Raw genomic sequence first — 20,410 nt, 5'->3', positions numbered from 1 at the left:
TAATTTCCTAATTTAAATTCATTTTCTCCAAATTTAAACATTTTTCCCAATTTAAATTAATTATCCCCAAATTTAAATTTAATTTTCCAAATTTAAATTAATTTTCTCCAATTTAAATTAATTTCTCTCCAAATTTAAATTAATTTCCCCAAATTTCAATTAATTTCCCCCAATTTAAATTAATTTCCCAAATTTAATTTCCCAAATTTAAATTAATTTTCCCTCCAAATTAATTCATTTCCTCCCAATTTAAATTCATTTTCTCTCCAAATTTAAATTAATTTCCCCAATTTAAAATAATTTCCAAATTTAAATAAATTTCCCCAAATTTAAATTAATTTTCCCAATTTAAATTAATTTCCCCAATTTAATTTCCCTCCCAATTTAAATTCATTTTCTCTCCAATTTAAATTAAATTTTCCCCAAATTTAAATCAATTTTTCCCAATTTAAATTAATTTCCCCAAATTTAAAATAATTTCCCTAAATTTTAATTAATTTCCCCAAATTTAATTTCCCCAATTTAAATTAATTTCCCAAATTTAAATTCATTTTCTCTCCAATTGAAATTCATTTTCTCTCCAATTGAAATTCATTTCTCCAAATTTCAATTAATTTCCTCCCAATTTAAATTAATTTTCTCTCCAAATTTAAATTCATTTTCTCTCCAATTTAAATTAAATTTCCCCAAATTTAAATTAATTTTCCCAATTTAATTTCCCCAAATTTCAATTAATTTTCTCTCCAAATTTCAATTAATTTTCTCTCCAAATTTCAATTAATTTCCCAAAATTTAAATAAATTTTGCCAATTTAATTTCCCAAATTTAAATTAATTTTCCCCAATTTAATTTAATTTCCCCAAATTTAAAATAATTTCCCCAAATTTAATTTCCCTCCCAATTTAAATTAATTTCCCTCAATTTAAATTCATTTTCTCTCCAATTTAAATTAATTTCCCCAAATTTAAAATAATTTCCCCAATTTAAATCAATTTCCTCCAATTTAAATCAATTTCCCCAATTTAAATTAAATTTTCCCCAAATTTAATTTCCCCAATTTAAATTCATTTCTCTCCAAATATAAGTGAATTTCTCTCAATTTAAATTAATTTCCCAAATCTAAACTAATTTCCCCAAATTTCAATTAATTTCTCCAATTTAAATTAATTTTCCCCAAATTTCAATTCATTTTCTCCCCAAATTCCAATTAATTTCCCAAATTCCAATTTCTCATTTCCCAATTCATTTATCATTTTTGATGTTTTTTCTGTTTTTTATTTCCTCCAATCAATTCCTTTATAATTTATAATATTTTCTTTGTTTCTTTTTTTTTATTTTATTTCTCTCTTTCCCTTCGAATATTTCAATTTATTTATTTTATTTTGTTATTTTTATTTATTTTATTTTATTTTATTTTATTTTATTTTATTTTTTTTAATTTTTATTTTTTATTTCCTTTTTCTCTCCTAACTTTTTTTGGATTTGATTTTATATTATATTTATTTTTTTATTCTCCTTTTCTCTCCCAATATTTTTATTTTTTGTTTGTTTCTCTTTTTGCTCCCAATTTTTATTTTATTCTATTTATTTTATTTTATTTATTTTATTTTATTTCATTTTATTTCATTTTCTTCTTTGTTTCTCTTTTCACTCCCAATTTTTATTTTATCATTTATTTCATTTTATTTCATTCTATTTATTTCATTTTATTTAATTATTTTATTTATTTTATTTTGTTTCATTTTATTCTATTTATTTTATTTCATTTATTTCTTTTTTTTATTTATTTTTTAAAATTATTTAATTTCATTTATTTTATTTCATTTATTCTATTTATTTTATTCCATTTATTTATTTTATTTATTTTATTTATTTTATTTCATTTTATTCTATTTTTTTTCATTTATTTCTTTTTTAATTTATTTTATTTTATTTCTTTTATTTCATTTCATTTATTTTATTTCATTTATTTTATTTATTTTATTTCATTTTATTTCATTTATTTCATTTTATTTATTTTATTTTATTTATTTTATTTTATGTTTTATTTCATTTATTTCATTTTATTTATTTTATTTTATTTCACTTATTTTATTAATTTCACTTATTTATTTCATTTATTATATTTCATTTTTATTTATTTTATTTCATTTTATTCTATTTATTTTTCTTCATTTATTTATTTTTAATTTATTTAATTTCATTTTATTTTATTTTATTTTATTTTATATTTTTTTATTTCATTTATTTAATTTTATTTTTTTTATTTTATTTCATTTATTTTATTAATTTCATTTCTTAATTTCATTGATTTTATTCTATTTATTTTATTCCATTTATTTCATTTCATTTCATTTATTTTATTTATTTTATTTTATTTTATTTATTTTCTTTTATTTCATTTCTCTGCTCTCCTCCTCCCCAGTCATCGTCATCACCCTCAGCCCTGCTCCTGCTCCGTCCCAGCGAGCAGGTACTGCTCTGTGATTCATTAATTAGCTCATTAATAACCCCTAATTAATCACCTCATGAGCTCAGGAACTCCCAGCGAGCAGGTACTGCTCATTAGCTCGTTAATTAATTAATAATCGCCTTAATTAATCACCTCATGAGCTCATTAACTCCCAGCGAGCAGGTACTGCTCATTAGCTCGTTATTAGCTAATTAATAACCCCTAATTAATCACTTAATGAGCTCAGGAACTCCCAGCAGGTACTGCTCATTAGCTCATTATTAACTAATTAATAACCCCTAATTAATCACCTAATGAGCTCATTAACCAACTCGTTAACCCTTCGCACCTCAGTTCCCCCAGGCTGGACTGAATTCATTAATTGTCATTAAATTATAATTAGCTGCTCCTAATTGGGGTTAATTAGCCCCATTAATTAACACCAATTAATTAGCCCCAATTAATTAACTCCAACTAATTAACTCCAATTAATTAACTCCAAGTAATTAGCCCCAATTAATTAGCCCCAATTAATTAACCCCAATTAGCTCCTCCCAATTGGGGTTAATTAGCCCCATTAATTACCCCCAATTAATTAACTCCAATTAATTAACTTCAATTAATTAACCCCCATTAATTAACCCAAATTAGCTCCTCCTGTGCCTCAGTTTCCCCTCTCCCTCTCCAAATTGGGGTTAATTAACACGAATTAATTAGCCCCAATTAGCGTCTCCCCAAGTTGGGGTTAATTAGCCCCATTAATTACCCCCAATTAATTAACTCCAATTAATTAGCTCCAATTAATTAACCCCAATTAGCTCCTCCCTGAGTTGGGGTTAATTAACCACAATTAATTAACCACAATTAATTAACCCCAATTAGCTCCTCCTGTGCCTCAGTTTCCCTCCCCAAACCAGGGACCCTAATTAACCCCAATTAACCCTGATTAGCTCCTCCCCTAATTAGAGACCCCAATTAACCCCAATTAACCTTTCCCCTAATTGAGGCTCCCCACCCCAATTAACCCCAATTAATTAACCCCAATTAATTAACCCCAATTAATTAACCCCAGTTAACCTCAGTTTCCCTCCCCAAATTGGGGTTAATTAACTCCTCCCCTAATTGGGGACCCCAATTAACCCCAATTAATTAACCCCAAATTAACTCCTCCCCTTATGCCTCAGTTTCCCTCGCCCTCCCCTAATTAGGGAAACCCAATTAACTCTAATTAACTCCTCCCCTAATTAGGGATCTTCACCCTAATTAACCCCAGTTAATTAACCCCAATTATCTCCTCTCCTAATTAGAGACTCTCACCCTAATTAACACCAATTAATTAACCCAAATCAACCCCAATTAATTAACCCCAATTAACCCCTCCCGTGCCTCAGTTTCCCTCCCCACTCAGAGCAGCTTTGTCCCTCTCTGAATGTCCCCAAAATGTCCCCAAATGTCCTTAAATGTCCCCAAATGTCCCCAAATGTCCCCTGATGTCCTCTAATGTCCCCAAATGTCCCCAAAATAACCCTAAATGTCCCCAGATAACCCCTGGAATGACCCTGAATGTCCCCAAATACCCCCTGGAATGTCCCTGAGTGTCCCTGAATGTCCCCAAATGACCCCAAAATGTCCCTAAATGTCCCGAATGTCCCCTGGAATGACCCCTGGAATGTCCCCAAATGTCCCCAAGTGTCCCCTGGAATGTCCCCTGCTGTCCCCTGCTGTCCCTCCCCTGGCTATGGCATGGAGTGAGCTCTGCTGGCCCCGAGCAGCATGCGGCCAGCTGGGAATGTGGGGGAAATTGGGGGAAATTGGGGAAAAATTGGGGGAATTTGGGGAAATTGGGAAAAATGGGAAAATGGGGGAAATGGGGAAATGGAAAAATGGAAAATGAAAATGGGGAAAAATGGGAATTGGGAGTGGGAAATGGGGAAAATGGAAATTGGAAAATGAAATTAGAAAGAATGGAGGAAAAATGGGGAGGAAATGGGGGGAAATTGGGAAAAATGGGGAAATTAAAAATGGGGAAAATAAGGGGGGAAATGGGAAAAATGGGGAAATTGGGGAAAATGGGGAATTAGAAAAAATGGAGGAAAAATGGGGAGGAAATTGGGGGAAATTGGAAAAATTGGAGAAATTGGGGGAAATGGGGAAATTGGGAAAAATGAGGAAAAATGGGGAAATTGGGAAAAATGGGGAAAATTAGAAAAAATGGGGGAAATGGGGAAAAATGGGGAAATTGAAAAATGGGGAAAAATGGGGGAAAATGGGAAAAACGGGGAAATTTGGGGGGAAAATGGGGAAATGGGGAAAATGGGAAATTAGAAAAAAATGGAGGAAAAATGGGGGAAATTGGAGAAATTGTTGGAAATTGGGAAAAATGGAGGAAATGGGGAAAATTGGGAGAAATGGGGAAACTGGAAAAATGGGAAAAATTGGGGGAAATTGGGAAATTAGAAAAAATGGAGGAAAAATGGGGAGGAAATTGGGGAAAATTGGAGAAATTGGGGGAAAGTGGGGAAATTGGGGGAAATTGGGGAAATGGGGAAAATCGATGAGGAAATGGGGAGAAATGGGGGAAAAATGGGGAAATTGGGAAAATTGGGGAAAAATTGGGAAAAAATGGGGAAAATGGGGAAATTAGAAAAGTGGGGGAAATGGGGAAAATGGGGAAATGGGGGAAATTGAGAAAAGAGGGGAAATGGGGGAAAAAGAGAGGGAAAATTGGGGGTAAAGGAGGAGAAAATGGGGAAAATGGGGAAAAATGGGGAAAAATGGGAAAATGGGGAAAATGGGGGAAATGGGGGAAATTGGGAAAATGAGGAAAATGGGAAAATTGGGGAAAATTGGAGAAAAATTGGGGAAATTGGGGAAAATGGGGAAAATGGGGAAAAATGGGAAAGATGGGAAAATTGGGAAAAAAATGGGATTTTGGGGAAAAATGGGAAAATTGGGAAATTGGGATGGGGGGAAAATGGGAAAAATGGGAAATAATGGGAAAATTGGGGAAAATGGGGAAATTGGGGAAAATGGGGAAAAATGGGAAAAATGGGATTTGGGGGAAATTGGAGAAAAATTGGGAAAAAATGGGGAAAATGTGGAAAAAAATTGGAAAAATGGGGAAATTGGGAAAATTGGGGAAAATGGAAATAGTGGGGAAAATGAGGAAATTTTGGGAAAATGGGGAAAATTGGGGAAAAATGAGAATTGGGGAAAAATGGGGGAGAAAATAGGGAAAAAATGGGGAAGAAATTGGGAAAAATGGGGAAATTGTGGAAAATGGGGGAAATTGGGAAAAATGGGGGAAAATGGAGAAATGGGGGGAATAGGGGGAATGGGGAAAAATCAGGGGAAATTGGAAAAAAGGGGGAAAAATGGGGGGAAAAATGGAAGAAAAATTGGGGAAGTGGGGGAAAAAGAGGGGGAAATTTGGGGGGGAAATGAGGAGAAAATGGGGAAAAATGGGAGGAATGCAGGAAAATGTGGGAAAATGGGAAAACTGAGGGAAGATGGGGAAAATGGGAAATGAGAAAAAGAGGGGAGATGGGGGGAAAGGGAGGGAATGGGACAGGAATGGGGAAAAATAGGGGAAAATGTGGGGAAATGAAGAAAAGTGGGGAAAAATGAGAAAAAAGGGGGTGAAAAGGGGGAAATGGGAATGGAAATAAATGGGACAGAAATGGGGAAAATGGGATAGGAAAGGGAAATTTTAGGGGGAAAAGTGGGAAAATCAGGGGGGAAATGGAATGGAAAAGGAAAAATGGGAAATGGGGGAAAAAAGGGAATGGAAAAGGAAAAATGGGGAGGAAACAGGGGGAAAAATGGGGGAAAAAAGGGGGGAAAAGTGGGAAAAATGGGAGAATAGAGGGGAAAAATGGGGGAAAAGTGGGAAAATGGAGGGGAATGGAGAAAAATGGTCAGAAAAGGGGAAAAATGGGATGGGAAGGGGAAAGTTTTGGGGGAAATGGGGCAGGAATGGGGAAAAAACGAGGAAAAATTGGGAATTGCAGGAAAATGGGGCAGGAAAAGGCAAAAAGAGGAGAGAAATGGGCAAAATTGGGGGAAAATGGGGCAAAAGTGGGGCAGGAATGGGGGAAAAATGAGGAAAAGTTGGGAATTGCAGGAAAATGGGGCAGGAAGGAGCAAAATGGGGCAGGAAAGGGCAAAAGGAGGAGAGGAATAGGCAAAATTTGGGGAAAATGGGCAAAAATTGGGGAAAATGGGGAAAAATTTGAGGAAAAATGGGGCAAAATTGGGGGAAAATGGGGCAAAAATTGGGGAAAATGGGGCAAAAGTGGGGAAAATGGGGCAAAAGTGGGGAAAATGGGGCAAAAGTGGGGCAAAATTGGGGAAAATGGGGCAAAGTTGGGGAAAATGGGGCAAAATTTGGGCTGGAATGGGGCAAAATTGGGGCAAAATTGGGGAAAATGGGGCAAAAGTGGGGAAAACGGGGCAAAAATTGGGGAAAATGGGGCAAAATTTTGGGATTCTCTCCCCAGTTTTGGGATTCTCTGCCCAATTTTGGGTTCCCTGACAATCCTCTCCCCCATTTTTGGGTCTCTGTCCCCTTTTTTCTGTTTCTCTCCCCAGTTTTGGGTTTTCTCTTCCCAGTTTTATATTTCTCTCCCTATTTTTCTGTTTCTCACCCCATTTTTTCGGTTCCTCTCTTCATCTGGGGCTCCCTGACGCTTTTCTCCCCATTTTCTGAGTTTCTCTCCCCTAGTTTTCTGTTTCTCACCCCATTTTCTCTGTTTCTCACCCCAATTCTGGTGTTTTTCACCCAAATTCTCTGTTTTTCACCCCAATTTTGGGGTTTTGCACCCCAGTTTTGGTGGTTTTCACACCAATTTTCATGTTTCTCACCCCAATTTCGGTGTTTTCCACCCCAGTTTCAGTGGTTCTCACCCCAATTCTCTGTTTTTCACCCCAATTTCAGGGTTTCTCTCCCCATTTTTGGGGTTTTTCAGCCCATTTTTTCTGTTTCTCACCCCAGTTCTCTGTTTTTCACCCCATTTTTGGGGTTTCTCTCCCCAGTTTCAGTGGTTTTCACCCCAATTTCGGTGCTTCTCTCCCCATTTTTGGGTTTTTTCACGCCAATTTCACTGTTTTTCACCCCAATTCTCTGTTTCTCTCCCCATTTTCGGGATTCCTTTCCCCGATTTTGGTGTTTTTCACCCCGATTTCGGGGTTTTTCACCCCAATTTTGGGGTTTCTCTTCTCAATTTTGGGGTTTTTCACCCCATTTTCAGGATTCCTTTCCCCAGTTTCGGTGGTTTTGACCCCAATTTCAATGTTTCTCACCCCAGTTTCGGGGTTTCTCACTCCAAATCAACGTCTCTCTGACCCCATTCTCTGTGTTTCTCTCCCCATTTTTGGTGTTTTTCACCCCATTTTCGGGATTCCTTTCCCCAATTTTGGGGTTTTTCACCCCAATTTCAATGTTTTTCACCCCATTTTTTGTGTTTCTCACCCCAATTTCTCTGTTTTTCACCCCAATTCTCTGTTTCTCTCCCCATTTTTGGGATTCCTTTCCCCATTTTTGGGGTTTCTCACCCCAATTTCTGTGTTTTTCACCCCAATTCCAGGTCTCTCTGACTCGTTTCTCTCTCCCCAGCCCTGCAGCTCCCGCTGGTTCCCGAAAGGGTCACTCTGCCCACCCTGACAGCCCCCAGCCCGTTTTTGGGGTTTTTCTCCCCATTTTTGGGGGTTTTCACCCCAATTTCAGGGTTTTCCTTCTCAATTTTGGTGTTTTTCACCCTAATTTCAGTGTTTTCCACCCCAATTCTCTGTTTCTCACCCCAATTTCGGTGTTTCTCTCCCCATTTTCTCTGTTTTTCACCCCAGTTTTGGGGTTTCTCTCCCCAATTTTGGTGTTTTTCACCCCAATTCTCTGTTTTTCACCCCAATTTCAGTGTTTCTCTCCCCATTTTGGAGTTTTTTCACCCCATTTTCTCTGTTTCTCACCCCAATTTCGGTGTTTTTCTCCCCATTTTCGGGATTCCTTTCCCCAGTTTTGGTGTTTTTCACCCCAATCTCGGGGTTTCTCTTCTCAATTTTGGGGTTTTTCTCCCCAATTTTGGTGTTTCTCACCCCATTTTCTCTGTTTTTCACCCCATTTTCAGGATTCCTTTCCCCATTTTTGGTGGTTTTTCACCCCAATTTCAGTGTTTCTCTCCCCACTTCTCTGGTTTTCACCCCATTTTCTCTGTTTCTCTCCCCATTTTTGGGATTCCTTTCCCCAATTTTGGGGTTTCTCACCCCAATTTCAGTGCTTTTCACCCCAATTTTGGTGTTTGTCTCCCCATTTTCAGTATCTTTCACCCCAATTACTGTGTTTCTCACCCTAATTTCAGTGTTTTTCTCCCCCTTTTTGGGATTCCTTACCCCAATTTCTCTGTTTCTCACCCCAATTTTGGGGTCTCTGACTCGTTTCTCTCTCCCCAGCGCTGCAGCTGCCGCTGGTTCCCGAGGGGGGTCGCTCTGCCCACCCTGACAGCCCCCAGCCCGCCCCCCCGCCCCGCCCCCGCCAGATGCTGGGGCTGCCCCCTCCCCCCTTCCTGGTGCCGCGCAGCCTCGAGAGGTGAGGACACGCCCCCGGGCTCTGATTGGCTGCTGGGGAGACACTGCGTGCTGATTGGGTGGGGAGCTGGGGGGATCCTGTGCCCTGATTGGCTGGGCAGGGGTCATGAACTCTGATTGGTTGGCAGTTCGGGCGGATCCTGGGCCCTGATTGGCTCCTGGGGACACTCTGCATGCTGATTGGATAAGGGCTGGGGGGTCCTGTGTCCTGATTGGCTCCTGGGGACGCCCTGTGTGCTGATTGGATGAAGGCTGGGGGGATCCTGTACCCTGATTGGCTCACAGAGACACCCTGCCTGCTGATTGGGTGGGAGCTGGGAGGATCCTGTGCCCTGATTGGCTGCCGGGAACACTCTGCATGCTGATTGGATAAGGGCTGGGGGGATCCTGTGCCCTGATTGGCTCCTAGGGACACCCTGTATGCTGATTGGGTGGGAGCTGGGGGAATCCTTTGCCCTGATTGGCTGCTAGGGACACCCTGCACGCTGATTGGCCAGAGGTCTGGGGAGATCCTGTGCCCTGATTGGCTCCTGGGGAGACCCTGCAAGCTGATTGGGCAGATCAGGGATTCTGTGCCCTGATTGGCCGGAGGGGAATCATGAGCTCTGATTGGCTGGAAGGAGGTTGTGAGCTCTGATTGGCCAGAGGTCAGGAAGGATGCTGTGCTCTGATTGGCTATAGGCCCAGGGTAATCCTCCGCTCTGATTGGCCAGAGGTTTAGGGAGATCCTGTGCTCTGATTGGCCAGAAAGAGATCCTGTGATCTGATTGGCTGGTCAGGAAGCCTTGCACAGTGATTGGTTGGATCAGGAGCTCGCAGTTGCTGATTGGCTGCGGCTCTGAGGGCTCTCGTGCTCTCATTGGCCAGAGCTCCACGGTGATCCTGAGCTCTGATTGGCTGAGTTCAGTGGATCCCAATCACTGATTGGCTGAGCTCTCCCCGTGCCCCAATCTGATTGGCTGAGCTCTTCCCTTTCCGTGATCTGATTGGTTGAGCTGTGCCCATGCCGTGATCTGATTGGCTGAGCTGTGCTCATGCCCCGTTCTGATTGGCTGAGCTCTCCCCTTGCTGTGATCTGATTGGCTGAGCTCTCCCCTTGCCCTGCTCTGATTGGCTGAGCTGTGCCCGTGCCCTGCTCTGATTGGCTGAGCTGTGCCCATGCCCTGCTCTGATTGGCTGAGCTCTCCCGTTTCCCCCGGCAGCATCGAGATCGACCAGAAGCTGCAGGAGATCATGAAGCAGACAGGATACCTGACGGTGGGGGGACAGGTGAGTGCTGGGGGTTACCTGGGCAGGTGAGAGGGGGAGCAGCTACCTGGATAGATGAGAAGGGAAGGGAACATGTGACTATTGGGTGAGCTTACCTGTGCAGGTGAGGATCAGAGGAGTTACCTGGACAGGTGAGGATCAGAGAAGTTACATGGACAGGTGAGAATGGGAGGAGCTACTGAGACAGGTGAGAGTGGAGAGGTGACTATTGGGTGGGGTTACCTGGGCAGGTGAGAGTGGGAGGAGCTACCTGGACAGGTGAAGATCACAAAAGTTACCTGGACAGGTGAGAGTAAAAGGAGTTACCTGGACAGGTGAGGATCAGAGAAGTTACATGGACAGGTGAGAATGGGAGGAGCTACCTGTGAGGCACAGGTGAGAGTGGAGAGATGACTATTGGGTGAGCTTACCTGTGCAGGTGAGAGTGAGAGGAGCTACCTGGACAGGTGAGAGTGGGAGGGAACATGTGACTATTGGGTGAGCTTACTTGTGCAGGTGAGGATCAGAAGAGTTACCTGTACAGGTGAGAGTAAAAGCAGTTACCTGTATAGGTGAGGATCAGAGAAGTTACCTGGACAGGTGAGAATAGGAGGAGCTACTGAGACAGGTGAGAGTGGAGAGGTGACTATTGGGTGAGGTTACCTGTGCAGGTGAGAGTGGGAAGAGCTACCTGTGGGGCACAGGTGAGAGTGGGAGGAGTTACCTGGACAGGTGAGAGTGGGAGGAGTTGGCTGGACAGGTGACCACTGGGAGGTGTTACCTGCCCGTTGGTGTGGCCAGGTGACCCTTAAGGTGTCCCAGGTACCCCTGGAGGTGTCCAGGTGACCCTGGAGGTGTCCCAAGTGTGTCCCAGGTGACCCTGAAGGTATCCCAGGTGACCCAGATGTGTTCCAGGTGTGTTCCAGGAGTGTCCCAGGTGACCCTAAGGTGTCCCAGGTGTATCCCAGGTGGCCCCAGGGATGTCCCAGGTGTGTCCTAGGTGTGTCCCAGCTGTCCCAGGTGACCCCGGGTGTGTCCCAGGTGACCCCAAAGGTGTCACAGGTACCCCTGGGGGTGTCCAGGTGTCCCAGGTGTGTCCCAGGTGACTCTGAAGGTATCCCAGATAACCCCAAGGGTGTCCCAGGTGTGTCCCAGCTGATCCCAGGTGTGTCTCAGGTGACCCCAGGTGTGTCCCAGGTGACCCTGAAGGTGTCCCAGGTGACCCCAGGTGTGTCCCAGGTGACCCTGAAGGTGTCCCAGAGATGTCCCAGGTTACCCAGGTGACCCTGAAGGTGTCCCAGGTGACCCTGGTGTCCCAGGTGTATCCCAGGTGTGACCCCAGGTGTGTCCCAGCTGTCCCAGGTGACCCGAGGTGTGACCCCAGGTGACCCCAGGTGACCCAGAGGTGTCCCAGCTGTCCCAGGTGACCCCAGGTGTATCCCAGGTGTGTCCCAGCTGTCCCAGGTGACCCCAGGTGTGCCCCAGGTGATCGCAGGGATGTCCCAGGTGTGTCCAGGTGACCCCAGGTGACCCTGTCCCCAACCCCCCAGCGGTACCAGGCGGAGATCAACGACCTGGAGAACCTGGGCGAGATCGGCAGCGGCACCTGCGGGCAGGTGTGGAAAATGAGGTTCCGCAAGACCGGCCACGTCATCGCCGTCAAGGTGCGCTGGGCGGGGCCTGGGGGCGGGGCTTGGGCGGGGCTTGAGCGGGGATGGGCGGGGCCGAGTTTGAGGGAGGTTTTGGGGTGAATTAAAGGGATTTTGGGGTGATTTTGGGGGTCTTGGGGATGGTTTAGGGGGATTTTGGGAGGTTTGGGGGAATTTTGGGGTGATTTTGGGGGGGTCTTGGGGGTAGTTTAGGGATTTGGGGAAGATTTGAGGAGGTTTGGGGGTGAATTAAGGGAATTTTGGTGATTTCAGGGGTCGTGGGGGTTGTTTAGGGGGATTTGGGGAGAGATTTAAGGGGATTTGGGGAGGTTTGGGGGGATTTTGGGCAGATTTCAGGGATTTTGGGTGTGGTTTAGGGGGATTTGGGGAGAGATTTGGGGAATTTGGGGATGAATTACAGGGATTTTGGGGTGATTTTGGGGGTCTTGCAGGTGCCTATGGGGGATTTGGGGATTTAGGATGGTTTGGGGTGAATTGAGGGGATTTTGGGGTGATTTTGGGGGTCTTGGGGGTGGCTTAGGGGGATTTCGGATGGTTTGGGGGTGAATTAAAGCGATTTTTGGTAGATTTTGGGGCAATTTCAGTGATCTTGGGGACATCCCCTGTGACCTGCTTCAGTCCTGGGGACATCAGGGTCACCCATGACCCCTGAGTGACCCCTGAGTGTCCCCTGAGTGACCCCGAGTGACCCCAAGTGACCCCAGTGTCCCCCCTGTCCCCAGCAAATGCGTCGCTCTGGGAACCGCGAGGAGAACAAGAGGATCCTGATGGATCTGGATGTGGTGCTGAAGAGCCACGACTGTCCCTACATTGTGCAGTGCTTCGGGACCTTCATCACCAACGTGAGCACCTGGGGCACCTGGGCACACCTGGGGACACACCTGGGCACACCTGGGGACACCTGGGCACTCATAGATACACACCTGGGCACACCTGGGCACACCTGGGGGGTGATGGGGAATGGGGACACCACGACTGTCCCTACATTGTGCAGTGCTTCGGGACCTTCATCACCAATGTGAGCACCTGGGGGCACCTGGGGACACCTGGGGACACCTGGGCACACCTGGGCACACACCTGGGCACACCTGGGGACACCTGGGGACATTGGGGAATGGGGACACCATGACTGTCCCTACATTGTGCAGTGCTTCGGGACCTTCATCACCAACGTGAGCACCTGGGCACACCTGGGGACACCTGGGGACGTTGGGGACACCTGGGCACACCTGGGGGGTGACAGGGAATGGGGTCACCACGACTGTCCCTACATTGTGCAGTGCTTCGGGACCTTCATCACCAACGTGAGCACCTGGGGGCACCTGGGGACACACCTGGGCACACCTGGGGACACCTGGGCACTCATAGATACACACCTGGGCACACCTGGGGACACACCTGGGCACACCTGGGGACACCTGGGCACACCTGGGGACACACCTGGGTATACCTGGGGACACCTGGGACACACCTGGGGGGTGATGGGGAATGGGGACACCAGGATTGTCCCTACATTGTGCAGTGCTTCGGGACCTTCATCACCAATGTGAGCACCTGGGGACACCTGGGCACACCTGGGGACACCTGGGGACACCTGGGAATTCACAGATACACACCTGGGACACACCTGGGGACACCTGGGATACACCCGGGCACACCTGGGGACACCTGGGCACACCTGGGGACACCTGGGCACACCTGGGGACACCTGGGATACACCCGGGCACACCTGGGGACACCTGGGATACACCTGGGCACACCTGGGGGGTGATGGGGAATGGGGACACCGTGACTGTCACTACATTGTGCAGTGCTTCGGGACATTTATCACCAACGTGAGCACCTGGGGACACACCTGGGCACACCTGGGGACACCTGGGCACACCTGGGGACACACCTGGACACACCTGGGGGGTGATGGGGAATGGGGACACCACGACTGTCCCTACATTGTGCAGTGCTTCGGGACCTTCATCACCAATGTGAGCACCTGGGGGCACCTGGGCACACCTGGGCACACCTGGGCACTCATAGATACACACCTGGGAACACCTGGGGACACACCTGGGCACACCTGGGGACACCTGGGGGCATTGGGGAATGGGGGCACCATGATTGTCCCTACATTGTGCAGTGCTTTGGGACATTTATCACCAATGTGAGCACCTGGGGACACACCTGCGCACACCTGGGGACACCTGGGGACACCTGGGCACACCTGGGGACACCTGGGCATTCACAGATACACACCTGGGCACACCTGGGCACTCACAGATACACACACCTGGGCACACCTGGGGGTGCTGGGGGAGCCACAACTGCCCCTCCCAGTGCTGCTCCGAGATTTCCCAGTGCCTCTCCCAGTCCCTCCCAGTGCTCCCAGTTCCTCCCATTCCCTCCCAGTCCCTCCCAGTCCCCCAGTAACCCATCCCAGTGCTCCCAGTCCCTCCCAGTCCCATTCCCAGTCCCTCCCAGTTTATCCCAGTCCCCCCAATGTACCTCCCAGTGCTCCCAGTCCCTCCCAGTGACACCCTCCCAGCCCCTCCCAGTCCCCCCAGTAACCCATCCCAGTCCCCCCAGTAACCCATCCCAGTCCCCCCAGTAACCCATCCCAGCCCCTCCCAGTTCATCCCAGTCCCATTCCCAGTCCCTCCCAGTAACCCATCCCAGTCCCTCCCAGTCCCGTTAACGCTTTCCCGCCCAGACGGACGTGTTCATCGCCATGGAGCTCATGGGCACCTGCGCCGAGAAGCTCAAGAAGAGGATCCAGGGGCCGATCCCAGAGAGGATCCTGGGCAAGATGACAGTGGCTGTGAGTGGGGACATCGTACTGGGGACATCGGGGACACGGGGGACACTGGGGACATCAGGGGGGTTGGGGACACGGGGGACATTGGGGACATGGGGGGGATTGGAGGAGTTGGGGATGTTGGGGACACTGGGGAATTGGAAGTGTTGGGGACATCAGGGACACTGGGGACACCGGGGACAATGGGGGATTGGGGGGTTTGGGGACATGGGGACAGGGATCGGGGACACTGGGGACACGGGGAGGTTGGGGATATTGGGGACATTGGGGACATTTGGGATATTGGGGGTGTTGGGGACATTGGGGACACTGGGGATATTGGGGGGAGATTGGGGATATTGGGGACACTGTGGGGGTTGGGGACACTGGGGATATTGTGGGCATTGGGGACATTGAGGACACTGGGGACAGGGGGTTGGAGGAGTTGGGGACACTGGGACACTGGGGACACTGGGGGTTTGGGGACACTGGGGGGTTTGGGGACACTGGGGGGTTTGGGGACATTGGGGGGTTTGGGGACGTTGGGGATAGTCAGGGACACTGGGGACACTGGGGGGACTGGAGACCCTGGGGACAGTCAGGGACACTGGGGGCATTGGGGACATTAGGGACACTGGAGGACACTGGGTAGATTGGGAGGGCTGGGGACATTGGAGGCACTGGGAGGGACACTGGGGACAGTGGGAGGGACACTGGGGACATCAGGGACAGTGGGGGGATTGGTGACACTGCGGGGGGACACTGGGGACATCAGGGACACTGGGGACACTGGGGACAGTGAGGAGTTCCTGTGATTCTGGGCAATGACAGTGGCAGTGAGCAGGGGGGACTTTGGGGACACTGGGGACAATGAGGGGATCTCTGGGAGCTTGGACAGGGTGACAGTGACAGAGGTGACACAGAGGTGACACAGGTGACAATTCCATAGATGGTGAGGGCACTGCTGTACCTGAAGGAGAAGCACAGGGTGACATTAGGGTGACACTGGGGTGACATTAGGGACAATGAACAGATCCTGTGCAGGATACCAGTGACATTGGTGGCACAGAGGTGACACAGGTGACAATCCCCAGATCGTGAAGGCGCTGCTGTACCTGAAGGAGAAGCACAGGGTGATCCATGGGGTGACACTGGGGACAATGAGGGGATCCTGGGCAGGATGGCAGTGACAGGGGTGACACACAGGTGACAGAGGTGACACCCAGGTGACACAGGTGACAATCCCCAGATCGTGAAGGCGCTGCTGTACCTGAAGGAGAAGCACAGGGTGATCCATAGGGTGACATTAGGGACAATGAGGGGATCTGTGGGATCCTGGGCAGGATGGCAGTGACACTGAGCAGCACAGAGGTGACATTGGTGACACCCAGGTGACAGAGGTGACAATCCCCCCAGATCGTGAAGGCGCTGCTGTACCTGAAGGAGAAGCACAGGGTGACATTGGGGTGACACTGGGGTTACATTAGGGACAATGAGGGGATCCTGGGCAGGATGACAATGACAAGGGGTGGCACAGAGGTCACAGAGGTGACACAGGTGACAATTCCATGTCCCCAGATCGTGAAGGCTCTGCTGTACCTGAAGGAGAAGCACGGCGTCATCCACAGGGGTGACATTAGGGTGACACTGGGGTTACATTAGGGACAATGAGGGGATCCTGGGCAGGATGGCAGTGACAGAGGTGACACACAGTTGACACCCAGGTGACACAGGTGACAATCATGTCCCCAGATCGTGAAGGCGCTGCTGTACCTGAAGGAGAAGCACAGGGTGATCCATAGGGTGACACTGGGGACAATGAGGGGATCCTGGGCAGGATGGCAGTCACAGGGGTGGCACAGAGGTGACACAGGTGACACAGAGGTGACACAGGTGACAATTCCATGTCCCCAGATCGTGAAGGCGCTGCTGTACCTGAAGGAGAAGCACGGCGTCATCCACAGGGACGTCAAGCCCTCCAACATCCTGCTGGACGAGCGAGGGCAGGTGAAGCTCTGCGACTTCGGCATCAGCGGCCGCCTGGTCGACTCCAAGGCCAAGACCCGCAGCGCCGGCTGCGCGGCGTACATGGCGGTGAGGGGACAGCGGGGACATCAGGGGACATCAGGGGACATCGGGGACATGAGGGTGTCACAAGGGACACAGGGGGTATGGGGTGAGGGACATTGTGCAAACCCGCAGCGCCGGCTGTGCGGCGTAGATGGCGGTGAGGGGACACTGAGGGGACATGGGGACATGAGGGGTCACTGGGGAGATGAGGGGTCACTGGGGACACAGGGCATGGGGACACAGTGGGGACACAAGGGACACAAGGGGTTACAGGCTGAGGGACATCCAGCAGACCCGCAGCACCGGCTGTGTGGCGTACATGGCGGTGAGGGGACACTGAGGGGACATCGGGGGGTGTCACTGGGGACATGGGGTATGGGGACATGGTGGGGACACAAGGGGGTACGGGGTGAGGGACATCCTGCAGACCCGCAGCGCCGGATGTGTGGCGTGCATGACGGTGAGGGGACACTGAGGGGACATCGGGGGTGTTGGGGACATAGGGGGTCACTGGGGACACGGGGTATGGGGACATGGTGGGGACACAAGGGACACAGGAGGTACAGGGTGAGGGACATCCTGCAGACCCGCAGCGCCGGCTGCGCGGCATACATGGCGGTGAGGGGACAGCGGGGGACATCAGGGGACATCGGGGACATGAGGGTGTCACAAGGGAGGGACACAGGGGTTATGGGGTGAGGGACATCCTGCAGACCCACAGCGCTGGCTGTGCGGCGTACATGGCGGTGAGGGGACACTGGGGACACTGAGGGGACATCGGGGACACGAGGGGACACTGGGGACACTGAGGGGACATGGGGGGTGTTGGGGACATGAGGGGTCACTGGGACACGGGTTACAGGGTGAGGGACATTGTGCAGACCCGCAGCGCCAGCTGCGCAGCGTACATGGCAGTGAGGGGACAGCAGGGGACACTGAGGGGCCATCGGGGGTCACTGGGGACATGAGGGGTCACTGGGGACATGAGGGGTCACTGGGGACATGGTGGGGACAGAAGGGACGCAGGAGGTACAGGGTGAGGGACATTCTGCAGACCCGCAGCGCCAGCTGTGCGGCATACATGGCGGTGAGGGGACACGGAGGGGACATTGGGGGGACATTGGGGGTGATGGGGACATGAGGGGTCACTGGGACATGGTGGGGTCACAGGGGACACGGGTTACGGGGTGAGGGACATTCTGCAGACCTGCAGCATCAGCTGCGTGGCGTACATGGCGGTGTGGGGACACTGGGGACACTGAGGGGACATGGGGGGTGTTGGGGACACATGGAGTGTCACACGGGGTATGGGGACATGGTGGGGACAGAGGGGTTATGGGGTGAGGGACATCCCAGGCCCAGAGTGTGGCCTGTGCAGCCTACCTGGCGGTGAGGGGACATTGGGGGTCTGGGGGAGATTTGGGGGGCTGGGGGGTCACTGGGGTCACAGGGGTATGGGGACATGGTGGGGACACAAGGGACACAGGGGGTACGGGGTGAGGGACATTCTGCAGACCCGCAGCGCCGGCTGTGCAGCATACATGGCAGTGAGGGGACACTGAGGGGACATGGGGGTGTTGGGGACACATGGAGTGTCACAGGGGGTGTGGGGACATGGTGGGGACACGGGTCACTGGGGACACAGCAGACCAGGGGACACGGGGGGGTCACGGGGTGTGGGGACATCCCTGGGTGTCCCCAAACCCGGAGCTGTGGGGCCTGCGTGGGGGTGTTGGGGATTGCCCCTGGATTTGGGGTTTTGGGGTTTGGGGTTTATGGGGTTTCCCCCCATTCGGGGTCTGCTGGGGCTCTGAGCCCCCAGATTTGGGGTTTTGGGGTATTTGGGGTTTTCTCCCCAGATTTGGGATTTTGGGATTTTGGGTTTTGGGGCTCTGAGCCCCCCGGTGACCCCAACCCCACTGTCCCCCCAGCCCGAGCGCATCGACCCCCCTGACCCCACCAAGCCTGACTACGACATCCGAGCTGACGTGTGGAGCCTCGGCATCTCCCTGGTGAGTGTCACCCGTGTCCCCTGTGTCCCCAAAATGTCACCAAACAGCCCTAAATGGCCCCAAAGTGTCCCCAAATGGCCCTAAATGGCACCAAAACAGCCCCTAAATGGCCCCAAAATGTCCCCAAAATGTCACCAAAACGGCCCTAAATGGCACCAAACAGCCCCAAAATGGTCACAAATGGCCTCAAACTGGCCTGCCACACCTGTCCCTGTCACACCTGTCTGTCACACCTGTGTCACACCTGTGTCACACATGTCCCAGATGGAGCGGGCCATGGGACAGTTTCCCTGTCACACCTGTGTCACACCTGTGTGTCACACACCTGTGCAGGTGGAGCTGGCCACGGGGCAGTTTCCATGTCACACACCTGTCACACACCTGTCACACCTGTCCCCAGGTGGAGCTGGCCATGGGGCAGTTTCCCTGTCACACCTGTGTGTCACACACCTGTCACACCTGTGTCACACACCTGTCACACACCTGTCCCAGGTGGAGCTGGCCACGGGGCAGTTTCTGTGTCACACCTGTGTCACACCTGTGTCACACCTGTCACACCTGTCCCCAGGTGGAGCTGGCCACGGGGCAGTTTCTATGTCACACCTATCCCACGTCACACACCTGTCACACACCTGTGTCACACACCTGTGTCACACCTGTCCCCAGGTGGAGCTGGCCACGGGGCAGTTTCTGTGTCACACACTTGTCACACCTGTGTCACACACCTGTCACACACCTGTCCCCAGGTGGAGCTGGCCACGGGGCAGTTTCTGTGTCACACACCTGTGTCACACACCTGTCACACCTGTCACACCTGTCACACCTGTGTCACACCTGTGCAGGTGGAGCTGGCCACGGGGCAGTTTCTGTGTCACACACCTGTGTCACACACCTGTCACACCTGTCCCCAGGTGGAGCTGGCCACGGGGCAGTTTCCCTACCAGAACTGCAAGACAGATTTCGAGGTGCTGACCAAGGTGCTGCAGGAAGATCCTCCTCTGCTGCCACCCCAGATGGGCTTCTCGGGGGACTTCCAGGCCTTCGTCCGCGACTGGTGGGGACAATGGGGACACCTGGGGACATGGGGACAATGGGACATCATGGGGATATCATGGGGACATTGGGGGGACACAGCACAGGGTGTCCCCAAAGTACTCAGCCCTGTTCTCCAGGGACTTCCAGGCCTTCGTCCGTGACTAGTGGGGACACTGGGGACATGGGGACATCGTGGGGGACACTGGGGACATGAGGACACCGGGGACACACTGGGGACATCGTGGGGACATCATGGGGACATGGGGACATCATGGGGACATAAGGACACTTGGGGACATGGGGACACCTGGGGACAATGGGGACAATGGGACATCATGGGGACATCATGGGGACATGGTGGGGACATTGGGGGGACACAGCGCAGGGTGTCCCCAAAGTGCTCAGCCTTCTTCTCCGGGGACTTCCAGGCCTTTGTCTGTGACTGGTGGGGACATGAGGACACCGGGGACACACTGGGGACATCGTGGGGACATCATGGGGACATGGGGACATGGAGACATCATGGGGACAATGGGACATCATGGGGACATGGTGG

At 49.8% G+C, this 20,410-nt stretch overlaps 1 protein-coding gene across 5 annotated transcripts in view; it reads left to right on the top strand.

Moving 5' to 3' along the window:
- Nucleotides 1-20,410, top strand: part of LOC146422600 (dual specificity mitogen-activated protein kinase kinase 7) — a 75,022-nt gene that overhangs the window by 4,748 nt on the left and 49,864 nt on the right. For 4 of the 5 annotated variants that reach the window (XM_085045960.1, XM_085045962.1, XM_085045961.1 and 1 more), the window contains exons 2-10: nt 2,426-2,473; nt 8,897-9,032; nt 10,234-10,300; nt 11,830-11,943; nt 12,672-12,791; nt 14,654-14,761; nt 16,652-16,831; nt 18,739-18,819; nt 19,731-19,873. In XM_085045960.1, coding sequence (XP_084902086.1) covers nt 2,426-2,473; nt 8,897-9,032; nt 10,234-10,300; nt 11,830-11,943; nt 12,672-12,791; nt 14,654-14,761; nt 16,652-16,831; nt 18,739-18,819; nt 19,731-19,873 — 997 coding nt within the window. The remainder of the gene's footprint in view (nt 1-2,425; nt 2,474-8,896; nt 9,033-10,233; nt 10,301-11,829; nt 11,944-12,671; nt 12,792-14,653; nt 14,762-16,651; nt 16,832-18,738; nt 18,820-19,730; nt 19,874-20,410) is intronic. The other variant, XM_085045963.1, reaches the window with a different exon arrangement.

This window comes from Lichenostomus cassidix, unplaced genomic scaffold, assembly GCF_008360975.1.
Source record: "Lichenostomus cassidix isolate B80296 unplaced genomic scaffold, HeHo_3.0 HiC_scaffold_39, whole genome shotgun sequence".
Lineage (NCBI taxonomy): Eukaryota > Metazoa > Chordata > Aves > Passeriformes > Meliphagidae > Lichenostomus > Lichenostomus cassidix.
The sequence above is the reverse complement of the archived record's forward strand: the minus strand, read 5'-3'. Positions and strand labels throughout refer to the sequence as shown.